This window comes from Tenrec ecaudatus, chromosome 2 (genome assembly GCF_050624435.1).
Source record: "Tenrec ecaudatus isolate mTenEca1 chromosome 2, mTenEca1.hap1, whole genome shotgun sequence".
In the NCBI taxonomy this organism is placed as follows: Eukaryota; Metazoa; Chordata; class Mammalia; order Afrosoricida; family Tenrecidae; genus Tenrec; species Tenrec ecaudatus.
Genome location: NC_134531.1, coordinates 302,202,938 through 302,223,384, shown reverse-complemented (window position 1 = coordinate 302,223,384; position 20,447 = coordinate 302,202,938). Strand labels below are relative to the sequence as shown.

At 48.7% G+C, this 20,447-nt stretch overlaps 1 protein-coding gene across 1 annotated transcript in view; it reads left to right on the top strand.

Annotated features, from left to right (window-relative positions):
* The window catches only part of NXPE3 (neurexophilin and PC-esterase domain family member 3), a 92,920-nt gene extending 72,688 nt beyond the window's left edge, over positions 1 to 20,232 (top strand). Inside the window, exons 5-6 of the mRNA XM_075542595.1 lie at positions 16,193 to 16,399; positions 18,853 to 20,232. Coding sequence (XP_075398710.1) covers positions 16,193 to 16,399; positions 18,853 to 19,403 — 758 coding nt within the window. The 3' untranslated portion in view covers positions 19,404 to 20,232. The remainder of the gene's footprint in view (positions 1 to 16,192; positions 16,400 to 18,852) is intronic.
* The last annotated feature ends 215 nt before the right edge of the window (positions 20,233 to 20,447 follow it).

Genomic DNA, 20,447 nt, shown 5'->3' with positions numbered 1-20,447 from the left:
GGCTCTTATTTTGTAGCAGTGTGCATGCTCTGGTCTTGCTGTATTTGTAAGGTAGATTTGAGATCATGGTAGTGGGGGTAGGAGGGAAGCATTAAAGAACTAGAGGAATGTGTGTTTTGTCTGTGCTATACTGAACCCTGGCAGGCTAGTTTCTTCCTGTGACCCTTCTGTGATGGGATGTCCAATTATCTACAGATGGACATTGGGTCTTCACTCCGTGCTCCACTCCCCACCCCATTCACATTGAGTTTGATTTTGTTCTGGGTCTTAGAAGCCTGATACCTGATCCCATCAATACTTCATGATCACAAAGTCTGGTGTGCTTCTTCCATGTGGGCTTTGTTGCTTCTCAGCTAGATGGCAGCTTGTCTATCTTTAAGCCTTTAAGACCCTAGGTGCTATATCTTTTGATAGCCAGCACCATCAGTTTTCTTCACCACATTTACTTATGTACCCGTTTTGTCTTCAGCAATTGTGTTAGGAAGGTGAGCATCACAGAATGCTGGATTGTTAGAACAAAGTGTTCTTGTGTTGAGGGAGTACTTGAGTTGAGGCCCCATGTCCATCTGCAACCTTAATTCTTAACATGTAAATATAAGTACATAGTTCTATTCCCCTCTCTTTATATATATTTACATATGTACATGTCTGTATTTAGACTATAATTGTCCTTGGCTTCCTGGTTCTTTCCTCTATTTCCTTTTACTTTTCTCTTGTCCCACCATCATGTTCGGTCTTCCTTTGGGTTTAGTAACTCCTCACTGCTACATTGCCCTTGATTAAGCCCCACTAGGCATCCTATGCCCTTCTCGTCATTGATTTTAGTTGACTTGTTGCTCCCTTGTCCCTGGGCTGGTTTCCAGCCCCCTTCCTTTTCCCACCTCCCCATGTCCTGAATCCACGCCCCCACCCCACCCCCTGCATGGAACCATTGGTCCTGTACTTTTCATTTCTGGACTATTTATCCTGCCGATATTATCTAGATAGACATGCAGACACATTAATAAGCACAAAAAATAGGCTAAGTCAAATAAAACAGCAAAGGAAGTCAAGACCAACAAAACAGCAATAGCAAAAAGAAAGCCACTGACAAAAATGGAAAAGCCTATAAATAGTTCAAGGTCAGTTTGCTGCCCTTTATGAGTGTCTTCCAGTCTAGTCTGATAGGGTGCCACACTCTGGCTCCAAGGTCTAGTTTTGGTATTCCCCGGGGGTTTCTTCACTTTGCTCCCCTTGCTGCTCTGTTGGACGCCCTTAGTGTGTGGCCCCAGCGTGATGGGCTCAGACTGTGTTCTATTCCCGCACTGTGTCTCTAGTGTTGTCCCCCACAGGGCTATGGTTCAGTGAGAGACGTCGTGTCTCGTGGTGGGGCTGGCCCTGCGGTCTCCCTGTGTGTTATCAGCTCTGAGCAGGAATATCATCCTTGGAGCTTGGTGGGCCAGGATCCTTTCTCTTTCTCACTGCCCTCCACTTTACCAAGCATGATGTCTTCCCCAGGCACCGATCTCATCGATAACATGTCCAGAGTATGTGGGGTGAAGTCTCGCCCTCCTGGCCTCTAAGGAGCACTCTGGTCATACTTCTTCCAAGACTGACCGGCTTGTCTTTTTAGCACTCCATGGCACTTTCCACACTCTTCCCCAGAACCACAACCCAAATGCATACAGCCTTCTTCGGTCCTTTGTAAACCTGTGTCAAACTTTCATGTGCATGTGAGGCATCTAGCCTGCATCTAGCACAGAAGCAACAAAGCCTACATGGAAGAAGGGCTCAGGTATCAGGCATCAAAGAACAAAAAATCATATCAATGTGAATGAGGGGAAGTACGGAGTGGAGAGTCAAATCCCATTTGTAGGCCACTGGATATCCCCTTACAGAAGGGTCCCGGGAAGGAGACGAGCCAGTCAGGGTGTGATGTAGCAACGATGAAACATACAACTTTCATCTGGTTCCTAAATGCTTCCTCCCCTCCCCTAGTATCATGATCCCAATTCTACTTTGAAAATCTGGCTAGACCAGAGGATGTACACTGGTACAGATAGGAATTGGAAACACAGGGGATCCAGGGTGGATGATCCCTTCAGGACCAGTGGTGAGAGTGATGGTACCGGGAGGGTGGAGGGAGGGTGGGTTGGAAAGGGGGGACCGATTACAAGGATCTACATATAACCTCCTCCCTGGGGGAGGACAACCGAAAAGTGGGTGAAGGGAGACGTTGGACAGTGCAAATATGACAAAATAATAATCTATAAATTATCAAGGGTTCATGAGGGAGGTGGTAGCGGGGAGGGAGGGGAGGGGAGGGGGAAAATGAGCTGATGGGCTTAAGTGGAAAGCAAATGTTTTGAGAATGATGAGGGCAGTGAATGTACAAATGTGTTTTACACAATGGATGGATGTATGGATTGTGACAAGAGTAGTATGAGCCCCTAATAAAATGATTTAAAAAAAAAGGAAAATCCTATGGCCTGGGTCTGTTGCACCTTAATCCTGAGTCTAACCTTCTCGAATACTCCAACAAGGCCTTGTGTAATAGCTTTACTTAATGCAACACGTCCTTTGATCTCTTGACTGCTGCTTCCGTGAGCATTATGGATCCAAGCAAGATCAAATCCTTGACAACTTCCACCGTTTGTCCCTTTATCATGATCTTACCCCTTGGTCTAGTTATGAGGATTTTGGTCTTCCTTTTATTGAGCTGTAGCTCATGGTGAAGGCTACAATCCTTGCTCTTCATCAATTAGTGCTTTAATTTCTCCTCACTTTGAGCACGCAAGGCTGTGTCATCTGCAGCCCTCCTATATGATGCCACAGTCTTCCCCATGTAACTTAGCTTCTCTGATAATTTGTTCAATGTACAACAGGGTACCAAAACCAAAAACAAGCCCCAGGAAAAAGCTTTGTTGGGCGGAGCTTTTGCAGTATGCATTTTTCCCACCAGTCACGCATCAAGCAACTCGCTCTGAGTGTGTGCTCCCAGTGGTATTGCCTGGGAAAGTTCTCTCTGGTCACAGTGAATTTTGTGTAAAAGCAATTTCTCTTGAACCTCGTTTTTTTGTGATGGCCGATTTAAGAGAACAGTGTGTGGCTGTGAATTTTGTTTCCTGCTTGGGGAAAATGCTGCAGAAACTGTTGTGATGGTGAACACAGCTTATAAGCACAGCGCTGTGGGAAAAACTCAAGTGTATGCGTGTTTTTTTCATTTCAAAAAAGGTGAAATGTTGCTTGTTGACAAACCTCATTCTGGATACCCGTCAACTTCCTGAACAGACAAAATTGTCGATTTGTAGGGCACTTAAAGTTTCTTCCACGAGGTCAGACTGTTAATGAAGCTTTCTCTGTAGAGATTCTGAAAACACTGCATAACAGTGTGTGACCAAAAAGGCCCGGTTTGTGGCAGACGGCAGACTGACTTTGCCACCACGACAGTGCACTTGCTCACGTGATCATCTCAGGGTGCCAGTTTTGGGGCAAAAATCATTAACCTCTTGCCCCACGCATCTTACTCACCTGACCTCCCTCCATGTGACCTCTTTTTGTTTCCGTGAATGCAGAGGGACATGAAAGGACAGTGATTTGACGACATAGAGGAACTGAAGAAAAAACGAGGGAGGTGCTGTCAGCCATCCAAACAGATGAGCTTGAGAAGTGTTTCCGAGAACACAAGTGCAGATTTACAAATCCATTACGTGTCACGGAGAGGACTTTGAAGGCGATAGGGTTGTTTTGTAAAACAAACGTAAGAACATAGCTTTGTGGTGGGGGGATTGTGTTATTTTTCTTTTCCGTGCCCGCATCTAGATTGAACAGTGTGTTGAGAGGATACAACCCTCACACACACCTTTCCTGATTTTAAGCCGTGCTTCTTGATCTACGTACAGGTTTTTCATGATGAAATATTGTGTAATTCCAATTCTTCTCAAGGTTATCCATAGTTTATGTGGTCTTCACAGTTAAATGCCTTTGCAGAGTCAATAAAACACACACGAACATCTTTCTGGCCTTCTCTGCTTTGACCCAAGAGCTATGTGACATCAGCAATGATGCCCCTCGTTCCGCATCCTCTTCTGAATTCAGCCTCCATCTCTGGCAGCTCCCTGTGCATGTGTTGCTGCAGCCATGGTTGGATGAGCTTCAGCACACATTTACTTGCATGCGCTATCCGTGATACTGTCGGTAGTTTCCACGTTCCCTTGGGTCGCCTTTCTCTGGAATGGCTGCAGTGTGCGTCTCTTCTTGTCGGGTGGTCAAATAGCCATATTCCAGGTTTCTTGGCAGACAGAGCGAGTGCTTTAGGACTCCCTCACTTTGTTGAGACGGCGATGGAGATGGACCGAGCCGACCTCCGCTGGCAATCCAAAGGAGAAAGAGGCGCAAGCTGCATCCTACTGCCATTCGGCGAAGGCAGCTATGCCTCGATGCTCCAGCTCCTTTCCCTGCAACATCTTCTGCACGTGAAATTCAGTGCCACTGGTTACCCGCTTGGTGTGTGTAACCATTACCGAGATTCTTTCCCAAACGCCCCTCTTTTCTGGCCCTGACGCTGACCGCGCTTTACTGACTGCAAAGGCAGGCAGCTGCGTGGTGCATAGGAAACCGCGACAGCATTGCCGAGAACGGCACTCAGCGGGCACTTGTGCAGCCTGAACCTGGACTCAGCGGCATCCACCAGAGGAGACCAGGGCAATGTTGCGTGACCTACCACCAGGAAAGGCGTGACTCAGAGCTGTGTGCTTTACCATCCTGATGGAATCTGTTTGGTGAGCGACTGATCTCAGGAGCTGGACTGACGAGAGGAAAGGGAATGTGACGTAGAGGTTTGGGGAAGGCTCATTATTGTCGTGTGCTGCTATCAAGTGACCCCTATGCACAGCCGAAGGAAAGACGGCCCAGTCTTTGCCCTCCGCTCTGCTGTCCCTGGGCCTGAGTCCACCGTGGCAGCCACGGTGCCAATCCACCGCCTCGACGGCTGTCCTCTTTTTCGCTGCCCTCCCACCTTATCAAGCACGATCTCCTCCTCCAGGTACTGCTTCCATGTGTGAAGTAGGTAAGATAAAGTTTCGCTATTCAAGCCTCGAAGGAGCACTCCGGCTTTACTTCTTCCAAGACAGCTCGCTTTCTCTTTTAGCAGCCACGGGCCTTTCGATATTCTCTGCCAGCACCACAATTCAAACGTATCGATTCTTCTGTCTGCCTTATTCAGTGTCCAGCTTTCACGTGCACATGAGCAACTGAAGATCCGACCGGTCTTCCATCAGGCACACCTTAGTCCTCAAAGTGACATCTGTGCCTTTTAATGCTCTAGAGGCCTGTGCAGCCGATTTACCCGACGCAACGCATCTTTTGATCTCTCGACTATGCTTCCAGGAGCATCGTTTGCGGATCCAAGCAAGACAGAATCCTTACCAACTTCAGCCCATTTATCATCATGTGATTGGTCCAGTTGTGAGGATTTTGATCTTCTGTATATTGAATTGTAATCCGCACTGAAGGCTGCCATCCTTGATCTTCATCAGCGAGTGCTTCAAGTCCTCCTCCCTTTCAGCAAGCGAGGTTGTGCCATCTGCATGTCTCACATTGTTAGTAAGCCTTCCTCCGATCCTGCTTCACGTCTCCCAGCTTCTCTAATGATTGTTCGGCACACAGATTGAGTATGTATGGTGAGAGCCTACAACCCCGTCACGCACCTTTCTGGACTTTTAAACCTTGCAGCATTCCCTTGTTCCGTTCGCCCAACTGCCTCTTGTTCTGTGTACAAGTTCTCCATGAGCTCGGTGAAGTGTCGTGGAATTTTTATTCTGTCCAAGGTTATGCGTAGTTTGTTATGATCCCCGTAGTCTAAAGCCTTGGCGTAGTCAATGAAACACAAGCAAACACTTCTGGTGTCTGAGCAGAGGCAGGATTGATGCCCCGTGTTCCATGTTCTCTCCTGAGCTGCCCGGAACTTCTGGCAGCTCCCCGTCAGTGCTGCTGCAACTGTTGGTTGCTGAAGACTCGCTCAGAAACAACCGGGACAGGCAGGTGACGCGAGCCGATCATTGAAATCGAAGACCCGCAGCACTTGCTGATGAAGATCAAGACTACAGAGCCTTCTGGATGGCTTGTCCCTCAATGCAGAGAAGATACAAATCCTCACAGCTAGACCTATAGTCGACGTGCTAGAGGAGAGGTGGAGGTTGTCAGGACATCATTTTACTTGGCTCTAAAATCAATGTTCATGAAAGCAGCAGGCAAGGAATCAAAAGAAATATTGCACTTGGCCACTCCGCAAAAGACCGTCTGACAGTGTGAAGACACACAGCGGGCGCTTTGGGGGCTACAGTGCTCCTGACCCATGCTATGGTATTACTATTTACTAACAGTCCCGTGAAAGCCAGGCAATGAATCCGGAAGACTGTAGGATAGTCGACACCTTTGACTTACGGTGTTGGTAAGGAATATTGAACACGCTGCGGATTGCCAGACTAATGAGCACATCTGTCTTGGAAGAGGTACAGCCGGAATGTGCCTTAGAAGCGAGGATGTTATTAGCTGAAACATGTTATTAGGAGCGAGCACTTATCGTGGTTGCTTAATAGGCGGTTATGGAAAGAGGACCTTCAATCAGATGGATTGACCTAGTGGCTGTAATAATGGGCTCAAGTATCATTGTTCGTATAATTCAGACCCGGGCGGCGCTATGTTTGATCGTGCATGAGATTGCTAGGATTTAGCACCCACCTGAAGGCGCCTAATGATAACAGAGACACAGTGGCTAGGCAAGCAAGGCACATGAATTAAGCAGGCTGGGGGCTTGCTGTGCCCATGCAGTGTGGGAGAGGTGGGGAGAGGTAGGTGAAAAGGGCCCAGTTAAAGGATTAACCTCTCTGCTCCAGATGCTTCCAGGCAGAACATGTAGGTTCAGTTCTGCAAGTTTTTCTTTATGTCTTCACTGGAGATCACAGATTTTAGATGTGAAATTTAATATTTTCAACTATTGACATCCAATTAGAGATCTTAAAAACATTGGGCGGACTAAATAAAAGTTGCCTGTGGGCCCAGAAGCAGACAGGCCACCACCAGTCTGTGTCTCCTGGTCTCTACTTCCCTGTCACGTGCCTTAAGAATTTCTAACGTTTCCTAAGAAAGAGCTCTGTTTAATGCACCTTCTTCACCTGGTGGGTTACCAGTTTACAGGGCACCTACAGAAACATCACGCATGGACATAGTTATCCTCCCTCATCTGGGCCTAAGCCTGCAGCAGAGATGTGGGTAGACAAGGCTCCGACTCACACTGCTGACTTATCTGTCCCACATCTGACATGCTCAGGAGGTCCACCCTGTGCATCTGCTCCTCTCTGCCACTACTCTCACTCCCCGGTGGAGGCCGACTGCCCACTTTGTGGTGGCCCTGGGTGTCCAGGGGAATGGTCCATGGGAAGGTCTTTGGATAGTGTACTTGCACTTGCTTGGTCTTGGAGGGCAGCCAGGAAGTGGCTGTGGGGGCGTGGGGTACTCTACCGTGTGGGGTGTGTGGGGTACTATTCTGTTTTCATTGCAGTGTCAGGACAGCAGTCCTGGTGGCATAGTGGTTGCTATGGGCTGCTAATTTGAAACCACCCGGCAGCTCTGAGTGCAAAAGACAAGGCTTTCTGTGACCTAGAGTTACAGTCTCAGAAACGCACAGGGGCAGTTCTACCCTGCCCTCTGGGGTCACTGTGAGTCCTAATTAACTCCATGGCAGTGACTAGTGAGTATTTAGGTAGATTTTCAAAGGCAGAAAGTAGCCATGAACCATCAGGAGCAGCACTGCCTGAACTTGAATGGGAAATGAGGGTCGCAGGTACATAATTATAAAACAAGAGATGGTGGTCTCAAAGGAGCCCAACTTGGCAGTACTTCACGGAAATTCACCTTGACCACTAGAGGGCACTCAAAGACCTGAAATCGTGTAGTGGTTAAGTGTTTGACAGCTAACTTAACTGCAAGGTCAAGCAGTTTAAAACCACCAAAGGCTCCATGGGTGAAAGATGGGACTTTTCTGTCATAGATTTTTTTTTATTAATAAATCATTTTATTGGGGGCTCTTACAGCTCACATCACAATACATACATACATCGTGTCAAGCACATTTGTACATTTATTGTCATTTAAAAAACATTTTCTTTCCACTTGAGCCCTTGGTATTAGCTCCTCAGTTTTTCTCCTCCCTCCCTTTCCCACCCTCCCTCCTTCCTGAACCCTTGATAATTTACATATTATTATTTTTTCATGTCTTACACTGACCGATGTCGCCCATCACCCACTTTTCTGTTGTCCTTCCCCCGGGGGAGGGGTTATGGGTATATCATGGTGATCGGCTCCCTCTTATGTCCCCCCCCACCTTCTCTTTACCCTCCTGGTATGCCTACTCACAATACTGGTCCTGGTATGGCTTCTCTCAGTACTCAGTCCTGAGGGGTTTACCTGTCCTGATTGAAAGATGAGGTTTTTCTACTCCTGTGAAGGAAGAGCTACACTCTTGGATTCTCACTGAGCTGTTCTGTTCTGTCCTATATGGTCACTGTGACTCAGAATTGACTTGATAGCTGTGAGTTTGTTTTTCAAGATAAATTTAGACTTCAAAAATAATTCATAGAACTCCTCATGCAGTATTATCAAGTATAAGATTTATCTAGATTTCCCTAGTTTTCCACCAGCATCCTTTTTCTGCGCCAGGACCCCACATCGATGGCGTTTAGCCGGTCTCCTCCAGTCTGGGACGATTCTCAGTCTTTCGTTGTTCTTCATGACCTTCACCCTTTAAAGACTATTGGTCAGACATTGTGGAGGGTGTCTTTCAGTGTAGGTTTGCCTGCTGTTTGCTCGTGGTCTGAATGAAGTGATACTTTTTGGCAAGAATAGCACAGAAATTGCGTCCTGTTCATGGAGGACCCGAGCAGGTGTTTTCACAAGCACTGTTAACCTGCATTGCTTGATTAGAGCGGTGTCTTCCTAGGTTGTCCATGCAAAGTTATTATGATTACTATTTTATCTTTATTCTGGAGATGCACTTTGACACTATGGTAGGCTTAAAAAGCGCCCCCAAGACGCAGAATCACGGAGCAAAAGCTACTCCCCTCGCTCAGAGTTTCAGGGTCCCGAGGGAGGATCCCAGGAGTCTTCAGTTCTGGGAGTGTCCCTGGCTGATGCTAATGCTGCTGAGACGCCACACTTTGGAACAACCGTCCTCACTACCTAGTGCTTTGTCCCAACAGTTGCCTGGAAGCCCAGGTATGTGATTTTTAGATAGCCACTGAGACTTTGCACATGGGATTAAGTGAAGGGCCTTGTGATGAGAAGTGATTAAAGTGGCTTACGTGAGTGTGCTTGAAGTGCGGTCACATGCGCCGTGTGAAGGGGTCAGAGGGCGATGTGATAGAGAAGACAGGAGGAGACGTGCTGGTGGGAGCAGAGAAGCATTTGAAGGCACTGAGGATGGAAGGCGGGATCATGAGCCAAAGAATGCAGCTTGAAAAACAAAACTAGGAGTCCGTTCTGACTCGTGGTGACCTCATGGGACAGGATAGCCTGGTCCTGTGGGTCTTGAGACTGTAAATCATTACAGGAGTAGAGAGCCTCAGCTCTCCTCCAAGGAGCAATTGCTGGTTTCGAACCATTAACCTTGTGGCTAGCAGCCCAAAGCGTACGTAACCCACTGTGCCATCAGGGCTCCTTAGAAGGCAGCTCTAGGAACTGGAAAAGGTGAAGAAACCGATTCTTCCTTAAAGGCTACAGAGGAAGTGCGGCCCTGGTTCTGACACCATTGTTTTGGCCCAGAGAGACGGATTTCACTTCTGGCTTCCAGACCTGTAAGAGACTCCGTTTATGCTGCTTTAAGGCGTTGAACTTGTGTTCGCTTGTTACAGTAGGACACGGATACAGAGATTCAGCAAACATCCTGGCTCTGCTTCCACTTCCACCCACTAATTTCAGGGGTCGGCAGTAGATGCTGCCTGCAGGCGTGGCCTCTGTGGTGTTCTAATGGCTTTGTCTCCTATGTCCTTCTGACATTCAGTAACGGGGATTTCTCAGTAAGGAAGATGGGGGTGGAGGGGGAGGCCCAGTGGCCAGTATTCCCTTTTCCTAACAGCCCCTGCCAAAGAGCCAGTCGTTTCCCTGCTTTATCGCCGAGGAAGCCCTGGCCCAGGGACTCGGCCACTACGCCAGCACTTTGTGACCTGCCCGGTGTCGAGTGCCAGACCCGACTGAGGCTGCGACGGGAGGGAGATTGTCCTTGAAGTGATGTCTGGGGTCTTACAGTTGGAGCAGTGGAGTCAGACAGCACCCAGGTCCGCTGGCTCCTTGCCTGGCGCTTTGTCTGTCACCCTTCATCTGGTTGGGAGGTGGCCGAGCCCATCTCCTTGTTTCGCTTTGTCTGCGGGAGAGGGAGCCTGATCACTCCCAAGCATCTAGACGCATCCATTTGGCGGAGTGAGTGAAAGCGGTTCATGTTGTGCGGTGAAAACCAAGTGCGTGCCTGCTCCAGTGAGACCTGGGTCGGATCGTGGCTTCTGAGAGGAATGGCAACGAAGAGAGGCCACCACAGCAAGCGGGACGAGGCTGTGCCGAAGACAGCCATTTCCCACTGGTTGGAGACACAACTTGATGCAGAATACAGTCTATTTAGTCAACCTGTAATAACAGGGAGCTCGTTTCCTGCGTATAAAACCATCCAACCGCTGTCACTTAGCAGAAGGAAGCCTGCACCCAGAGCGTTCTTTTTTAAATTTTTTTCTCTGTAGTTCTTTTTATTTAGTTGTTTATTAGAAAATCATTTTATTCGGGGCGTGCACAACTCTTCAATTTCTCCTGGTTACATGGCCCTTGATCAAGCCCTACCAGGCCTCATACACCCTCCTCGCCATCGGTTTTAGATCACTTGTTGTTCCCTTGTCCTTGGGGTTGTTGACACCCACTTCCTTTCCCCTGCGTCCCCCTCTCCCATGTCCCCATGGAACTGTTGGTCTCCTTTTCCTCTTCTCCAGATTGTTTATCCCGCCTCTCTTATCTTGATAGACCTTATCTGGATAGAGATAATACTATGCACAAAAACAAAGACAGAACAAAACAACCACCACCACCACCACAAAAACCAAGGACAAAAAAAAAAAAAAAAGGAAAAGGTTGTAAATAGTTCAAGGTCTGTCTGTTGACCTTTAGGAGTTTTTTCCGGTTGAATCTGATGGAGTGCCAAGCCCTTGCCCCACAGTCTATTTTTGGTATTCCCTGGGCACTTCATTGCTCTGTTCCCCTTGCTGTTCTGTTACACGCCCTTAGTGTTTTGTCTCAGTGTGGTGGGATCAGATGGGGCTCAATTCCTGCACTGTGTCTCCAGTCTTGTCCCCTGTAGGGCTATGGGTCAGCGAAGGACGTCGTGTCTCATAGTGGGGCCGGCTCTATGGTCCTCTCTGTGCTTTGACTGCTCTGAGTGGAAATATCGTCCTCAGGGCTTGGTGGGCCAGGATGTGCTCCACTCTCTCTTCCTCCCCCTTCATTTGCTCCGGTGTGCTCTGATCAGACATGACCCTCACCCTGAGCTGTAGCTTCAGAGCTGCCCAGAGCGTTCTTGATGATAAGATGTTGATGTTTTCGCAAACATCGCAGATAGGTTTGAAGGCTGCCTCCACCACTCTCAGTTTGAGACACTTTGGCAGATTACTTCATTGCCCTGTGACTTGCTTTTCTCACCTTTAAGTGAAGTATTTGGACAAGCTGTTCTCTGAGGTCCTTTGAAATTCTATAAATCTACAAATAGTCCTACTTCTATGAATCTTTTAGCTTTCCTAGGGAACTCAAATTTGAAAAAAACTCTAAGATATGCACCTTTAAAAATAGCTCTGAGAAAGACTGGTTTTTTTATGACATAAAAGTTCCCAAATCACTGGGCCCCTTTCCCATAAGAAACCCCTGGAATTTGTATACACTATACAATTTCAAAAAGCATTCAGTAAGCACCAGGTATGGGAGCGGTCTGCTCTACAGCCTGGAAATGCAAAGATGCGGAAAGTTCGCTCCTGCCTCCAAGCTGCGCACGGCGTGGAAGGGGAAACCCGCACACACATCCCATCCGTGAAGTGCCCTGGGAGACAGGGAGCGGGCAGTTCTCACGGGGGCCGACTGGGGACCCCCAGGCAGACTCATAGAAAAGGCAGTGCTGGGGTGAGGGTGGCGAGAGGACGAGAGGGGCTCCTCTGTGGAACACTAGGTCTCAGCAGGAGCCGGGGCGAGGCAACGCCCTGACTGACTTGTCCCTTCCTTGTGACCCTTCTGTGAGGGAATGACTTTGACCCATTTGTAGAAAAACATTTTTATTGTGAACTGGCGAAGGTTTCCGGAGTGGATCAACTGCTTCACAGCCAACAATCCAGACACATTTTGTTTGGGCTCATCCAGTGCCAGGCGCTCATTGTATCAAGGCCAAGCCCACCTCCCCTGCGCTTCCTGTTCCCACCGCTCCTTCCTGATCCTGCGAGCGTTGTACCTGTTGTACTTGAACGTTGTACTTGAACGTTGTACTTGAACGTTGTACTTGAACGTTGTACCTGTTGTACTTGAACGTTGTACTTGAACGTTGTACAAGTGCTACCTCTATGCCATGCGCGCGCGCGCACACACACACACAAAACATCTATCATATATATAAAACACTTTATTCGGAGCTTTTCCAGATCTTGTTATAATCCATAATTCCAGTATTTCAAGCACAATTACTGTCTTCCATTTCAATACATTTTCTTTTCTTCTTGAACTCCTTGAAATCAGCTTCTCTTTATCCCCTTCCCCCCCTCCCTCCTGGACACTCAGTATATTATACATCATCATCATTTTCGCCTTAGCTCACACCCTCCTGTGTATGCATTCTTCTTAAATCCGGATGTTTGTTCCCTTCAAGTGGGTTATACAGTCATCACAGCTATCTGTTGTCCCCCCACCCCCCCATATCCTCAGAAGGTCCATGCTCCTCTTCCTGTGTCTGAGAGGACCCTGAATCTTGAATTCCGTGCACTGAAGAATCTTGGGGTGTCCATGCACGCACGCAGGACCAGCGGGAGGAGTGAGGTAAAGGAGGGCCATGGTAGCGGGAGGAGGAAATGTTGAACACCTAGAGGACCGTTGTGTGCTTGTCAGTGCTGTCTGCACCCTCGCTATGTCATCCGCTCTGCCTGGCCTTTCTGGGAGGGACTGCGCACAAATGCCACCTTCATGCAATGTTAGCGGTGATGGTTCCAACCAGGGTGAGTTCAGGTTCAGACCTCACGGGTGACTAGGGGGTTGGTTCCTCCCGTCTCGCTCTGACCAGTAAGTCTGGCCTCTTGCCGTTTTGGGTTCTCGTCTACATTTTTCTCCCACGGGATGTGGACTTCGTCATGTGACCCTTTACGGAGCAGTTGGTAGTGGCAGCCGGGCACCCTGTGGTCGTGTCGTCTCAGCGGTTTCATGGAGCCTCAGTCCATTGGGCTAATTGAATGCACGCACTGACTCTGACCACACTGCGTTGTCAGGGAATGGTGTCGGTCCCACATGACCACCAGGGGACAGAGCAGGCACATCTACGCTCCAGCGTGACTTGTTTAAACTACTAATGTCAGGTTCCCTAACTGATTTGCTTGGCTTGGCATAACTATGGTAGGAGTATAATTAACATTTGAATGAAAATGTAAGTGTTTCCTTTGTGTCTAGTGGGGTAAACTCTGGGCTGTTGACCATGAGGCCAACCGTTCAAATCCCCCAGTTCCTCCTCAGGAGAAAGAAGAGGTTACCTTCAGACTGTAAAGATTTACGGTGTCAGAAACCCTTGGGAGAGGCCGACTCTGCCCTTTACGGTCAGTATGAGTTGGAATTGACTTTATGGCTGTGAGTCTGTGGTATAGCACGCATTTGATGCAGAACAAGTGAGTGTAACTGCTGAGTTAACCATGGCGAAAGTCGTCCTTCAAATCACCTCTCATTGCCATTGTGGTAAGTGTCTGCTTTGGGCTCCAGCTGGCTTCTCTAGCACTCTTTATTCAGCCTTGACAGACTGATCTAGTGACAGAGCTTCAGGCAAGGTGTGGTAACCCAGTAAACAGACATGCGGTTATATGTTGAGAAACTTTTTTTTTTTGGAATAAGCCAAATAACTATTTATCCTATCTCCATTTTCATTTGATAATCTCACTTACCAAGCAGAACTGTTGAAACCACTATTCCTCTTGAACCCTGAACCTGCAAAGAATTAGCAGAAGTCTAAGAAAAAGAGAATAAATGTACAAATAGGGTATCCTCGAAGGGAATAAAAACAAAAATAATTTTGAGTAAGATGGAACCAATTTAGCCAAGTAGTCACAAATAGTGGACTCAGTAACATTTCTGATTTTCGACTTAGATTTTAAAGCTTGGCTTAAGAGGTCATTATGTAGCACGGAGCCCTGGCAGTACAGTGGTTACTCGTTGGGCTGCTAACCACAAGGTCAGCAGTTCTAAACCACCTGTTGTGCTGTGGGAGAAAGGTGAGGCTTCTTACTCGTCTAGTGATTCGCAGTCTTAGAAACACACAGGGGCAACTCTACCCTGCCCTGTAGCTTCACTCGATGCAATGGCGGGGAGATTTGTGGTTGTTGTTCTTGTGTTTAGAATAGCTAGATTATGATCAAGGTTGGACCTTGGGGTATGTAAGGAAGTGATATAAAATGATCAATGGCTTCCTGGAGATTAGATTTGAATACATATTAGAAGTGAGTAAAGACAAGCCAAGTCCGCTACCACAGTCGTCTGGCCTGCGGCGACCCTGTGTGGAGTTTCTGGTACTGTACATCTTTATAGGGGCAGACAGCCTCGCCATTCTCCTGTGGACTCTTAAACCAACCTCCCACCTGGTGGTTAACAGCCAAACGCCTCTCCACAGCGCCCGCAGGGCCCCTTAAGAATAAAGATATACCTTCCAAAGCAGCATCAAAAGAAACGGCTGACAGACAGGACCATCTTTTCTCAGAGGCAGGCTGGGGCAGTGGTTCTGGGCATGCACTGAGAGGCTCACGCGCTCCTTTCTGACTAAGGCTGGGACCTTGGTCAGTTTGCTTAAAAGACAGGGGTCATGATAGAGCCCACCTTCAAGGGTTGCTGTGAGCACCATGGAAGCTCATGCATGTAATTGCTCAGGGCTCCATCTGGTTGCTGTGAAGTCAGCTGTTGATCCCTGTCTTAAGACCTGTTGTTTCCCCAGCAGGTTGCCCCTCTCCGAGGGAGGTCTGAGGGCAGCAGGGTTTTGATTCTCTGTGACTGAGAGGTGCCTTCCCGTTGGTGTTACCTGCGCTGTGTAGCTCACCTACAACCACGGGTCCCTGTTGCTGGCGCCGTATGAGACTGTTCCTGGCGCAGAAGGATGTTCTCAACATTTCCTACTGTGGAGCGTGCCATCCTTCCTCTGTGCTCTGACTGCCACTGAGTCAGGGACGACTTTGAGCCGCCCAAGAGGACAGGGGAGCACTGCCCCGGTCACTGCTTCCTGAAGTGGAAAGCCCTTCTGCGCCCTGCGAGGGGCTGCTGGTTTCCAACAGGGACGCTGAGACGGAAGCCCAGTGCGCCTCCTGTTCTCTACCAAGCGGTGGTGTTCCCAGTGAAAATCTGCTTGCAGGACCCGTGGATCACAATTCTTCCTAGGATCCTGGGACACACTGAGCTGCCAGTACGCTGCCTATGGAACGGCGGTTCTCAGCCTGTGGGTCGCGACCCCCTCGGGGGATCGTCTGACCCTTTCACAGGGGTCGCCCGATTCATCGCAGTAGCAAAATGACAGCGATGAGGCGCAATGAACATAATTTTATGGTCGGGGGGGGGGGTCACCACCACATGAGGAACTGGCTGAAAGGGTCAGGGCGCTAGGAAGGTTGAGCAATAGGACTTAAGACTCTAGGACTTAGGACTCTAGAGCAATAGGACTTAAAGGGTCACCTGCTCGCCGACCAGGTGTGCTTCACCGGAGGGCATGCGCTCGGCTCCCAACATGCTTACATTCCTTTCACCTCTTCCCAGGTTCGTCGCGGGCGGAGGCTGGGATTTCTTTGCTGGGTGACCGCAGGGAATGCTGCCCATCTGCCGGCAGGCCTGCAGACCCCCTGGCCGTCATCGGTCTCCATTTCCCACCTCTCCGAGGAAAGCTCCAGAGAATCATCGTTTTCTTTCTCCTTCGCAGACACCGACAACCCAGAGCTCTCGCAAGGCTCCGGAAGGTTTCCTTCCGGCTATTACTATGCGAACCAGTGGCGGCCCCGGGACTTCAAGATGCGCCAGTTCAGCGACCCCGACAACGTGACCAAGTGCTTGCAGAGGAAAGTGGTGTACCTGTTCGGCGACTCCACAATCCGGCAGTGGTTTGAGTACCTCACGGCCTTTGTTCCAGGTTGGCACTCACTCCTTTTGTTTCTTCACTACGCCCCACCCCTGCGCCCCCCAGCAGGGACTCAGGCAGGTGCCCGCAGAAAGGTTTCAGCCACACAAGCCATGTGCCTGCATGCCCGCGGCCGACCTGGCACCGGAGCGACGTGGGCCTTTCATGTCGCATGCTCTGGCCGGAAAACAGAAGTGGACGCTTTCAGTTGTCGCCACTGACCCCAGGTTGTGTTCCCTCGTAGGAAGCCCCGCAGCATAGTGGGGTACCAGGTGGGCTGCTCACAGCAAGGTCAGCGGTTTGAAACCACCAGCCTCTCCTCAGTAGAAAGACGAGGCTTTGTGCACTAGTAAATACTTACAGCCTTGGAAGCCCCCCGGGGCAGTTCTGCTCAGTCGTACAGGGTCGCTATGCCTCAGAATGGGCTCAGTGGCGGTGACTTTTATTGCTTTATGCTTGGTCCAACTTCAAGGTTACAGTTGATTTAACTGGATGGAAGCAGCCCCACCAGCCATGCGGTGAACCCCTCCAATTGCCATTCCCCGAGCCTTCCTCTTGTATGACTCTGAGCTGGGTCTGTGGGAGCCCCAGCACCCTGACTGTCCCGCTCTCACGGTCGGCCCTCTAGTTTGGCTCTCCAGGGCCAGGACAAGGGCCACTCCTTATTCACAATGGGGCCGTGTCCTTGGAGAGCCCGTGGCCAGAGTGAGGATGGCTGGATGCGGGGCTGGAGAGAAGCAGTACAGACAGGGACTAGAACAACCATCTCATAGACTGTTTTTGGTCCCTGCCGACGCTTGGTGGGGCCTTTCATAAAGCACACCGTTGGTTGCAGTTTACATAGTTTACTCTACGTGGCTTCTTGTGAGTCATTGTTTGGGATCGTTTTTCATCAACTCTGATGTATTTCTCCAACTTAGTTTCAGCTTTAATTTTCAGAAAGAAAAGAGGGAGCTGATACTACCCCCAGAAGTGGAGAGTCTAGTTGTTTTTTTTTTTAATATTGAAGAAAACAAGCAAAAAATGCCAAAAGAGATCTTGGTGAATTCTAGTTGGTAAAGTGTTGAATTAGAAGCCAGGAGAAGAGACATGATTGCCGGGCAATGCCGGCCTGGTGCTGGGCCTCCAGGAGTCAGCAGCTGCTCCAACGTGACGTTAGCGTCCTCTGGGGATGACTCAGTCTGTCCTCTGAGGGCCGTGATCACAGTGACCATCTGGATCGTTTGCAGTGTATCCTCTGCAGACAGATCTTCCTCGATACAGCCGTGGGTCGGTGGTTTGTCTCCAGCAAAGGGAAGCACGACGACAGGGATTTCTCTGTGGGAGGCTGGGTAGCAATTCCTTAGGCAGGAAAACCTGGCAGAGAAGCCAGAAACTCCATGGTGTGTGTGTGTGTCAGTGAAACACTGACTTTAAGCACAATACAGTCTGTAATCACTTCTTCAAGGCTGCCTGTAAACGTCTTGCTGACAAGGACCGTGACTTACTCATCTGGACATTGTGGGCTGGCAGGGCTTTAGAGTAGCCGGCACTGAGTTTATGAAATGTCAGTTGAATTGGATTTCCAAAATTCACTGACTTATTCATCAGGCACCTCATGGGAACATTTCGGGGTCTAAAGCCAGGCCCTCTTTCTTCATGGGACGTACGTTCAGTGAGATGAGGGAGCTTCCAAGGACTCGTGGAAAGATGGAGTGAAAAGAGAATGGAAAAATGTCCGTGAACTTTCCGAAGGCCCTTTGTAGAGCCGCACGGAGAGACTGTTAGGAGGAGCAGGGCGGGAGTGGAGGCGTGATTCTTGGTGCCTTCAGAAGCTCTAGAGCTAGATCTTGAAGGAGGACTTAGCTAAAGGGGCAGCGGGCGGGCCGGGCCAGGCCGGCTTGTGCTGCTGCCTTGGTTGGCTGCTTGGTGGGCTTAGCGGTTTTCTCCAAGCATCAGCATGGGTTCCCAAACGTTGGGTGAAATGGAAACTTGGCTGTTCCTTTCTTTCATTTTTAGCTTATTGCATTCGCCTACCAACATGTTTCAGATAAAACCAGACGCCACGGCCCTTGTCCTGGGAGAAAGAATATTTACTTGTTAGAATAATCAAGTTTAAAAGCCAGATTGAATTTCGAATACTTGGTGGAAGCAGCAACATTTCTTGGCTTAGTGGCAGAAGTGAAACCAGTTATTTTGTTTCTGGAGCATAGATTTAGTTGTAGAGTGTTCACTCTTGGTACTACTGGCAATGCCACGTTTCCCAAGCGATTTCCTAACAATTATGTTAGCACAAAGGTCCATTGATTTTAAGCATGCTGAGGTGTTGTGAAATAGGTCTTCCCTTAAAATTCGTATTGACCGTAACAACATGTTTGCATTTGCTTTATTTTGAAGATGGTTCTTTGAACCCACTCGGTAGAGAATCATGGTAATACCCATGCCTGGCTGTGCGTTTTTCTGAATGCGAGTTTTCCTCCTTTCAGATTTAGTGGAGTTTAACTTGGGTAGCCCTAAGAATGTCGGGCCCTTTCTTGCGGTGGACCAGAAACACAACATCCTGCTCAAGTACCGCTGCCACGGCCCGCCCATCCGCTTCACGACGGTGTTCAGCAGTGAGCTCCACTATGTGGCAAATGAGCTGAACGGCATCGTGGGAGGTAAGAACACGGTGGTGGCCATAGCCGTGTGGTCTCACTTCAGCACCTTCCCCTGGGAAGTGTATATCCGGCGACTCAGGAACATTCGGCGAGCAGTCGTCCAGCTCCTGGATCGAAGCCCTAAGACCGTGGTGGTCATCCGGGCAGCCAACGTCCAGGAGCTTGGCCCCGAGGTGAGCCTTTTCAACAGTGACTGGTACAACTTTCAGCTGGACACCATCCTTCGGAGAATGTTCTCAGGCGTTGGAGTGTACCTGGTCGATGCCTGGGAGATGTCTCAGGCTCACTATCTACCCCACAAGCTGCATCCAGATGAGATTATTGTGAAGAACCAGCTGGACCTGTTCTTGTCCTTTGTGTGTCCACTGGAGACCTAGCCCGTCTTAGTAAGAAGAGGGGAGGGCATCACAGGAAGTCCATGGGTGGCCCCGTGGAGAGATTAAGCGCTATTGATTTGAACAAGATTTCAAAAATGCCTGGACTTTATCTAATGATGTGTAAGGATCTTAGAAAGTACAGGCTTCCTTTATACTTGTATAAACCTATAGGAGTCTTTCCTTCCAACAACGACTCAGCCATGGAAGAAACATTACTAACAGCATCTACAGACTACATTGTCCTTGTAACCAGAGATGCCAATGAGTACGTTCTAGCTAGATTCTCTCGGGCAGGGAGACACATGCCTCGCCCATCACACAAGGGTCAAGTCTGGTTGGCATAGGGTGTTTGCCACTCATGTAGTGCAGGGCACTGAGCGCCTCTCTGTGTGGGCAGCCTCCCCAGTGTGTCTTTCAACCTGGTGAGCCAGAGCAGACTTCTCTCGGCGACTTGTGGGAGATGGCATCCTCGCCGGCATTTCCCTCGGTGGAAATCCTCTTTTTCCAAATTGCTTGGAAAAGTCCGTGAGCTTGGCCCAGATTTTATAGTGAGGATATTTACTATTTCCTGCCTCCCCTAGAGTAGAAGCAAAAGGAAGAAATAAGAAATTGGTGCCTAGGAACTCTGTGCGTTGGGTTGGATATTTGCACTGGATGATGGTTTCTTATTTAATTCAGCTAAGTTTTACATCACGAAGATAATCACTTTGGGAATCGGAATAAACTGGAATTTATTTTTGTGTTCTGAAATGTGAGGGTTTGGGGGATTGACTTTCATGTTAAAGAATGCCAGTGATGACCATAAAGTTGTGGAGACTGTTGCCACCAATTTTAAATGTCCTTTGTGTTGTTATTGCTGTCGCCTTGAACTGTGTCCCCAAACTAGTGATTATGACCTAATTAGAAATTAAGTTAGATTTTTAAAACTCATGACAACGCTTTCTTGATTTGGACATAAATTGCACATTCACATACTTAAAAATTAAAAAAGCCCTTATTCCTTCTGGTTATGTGAAATTAATTGAATTATCAATTTTTATTTGA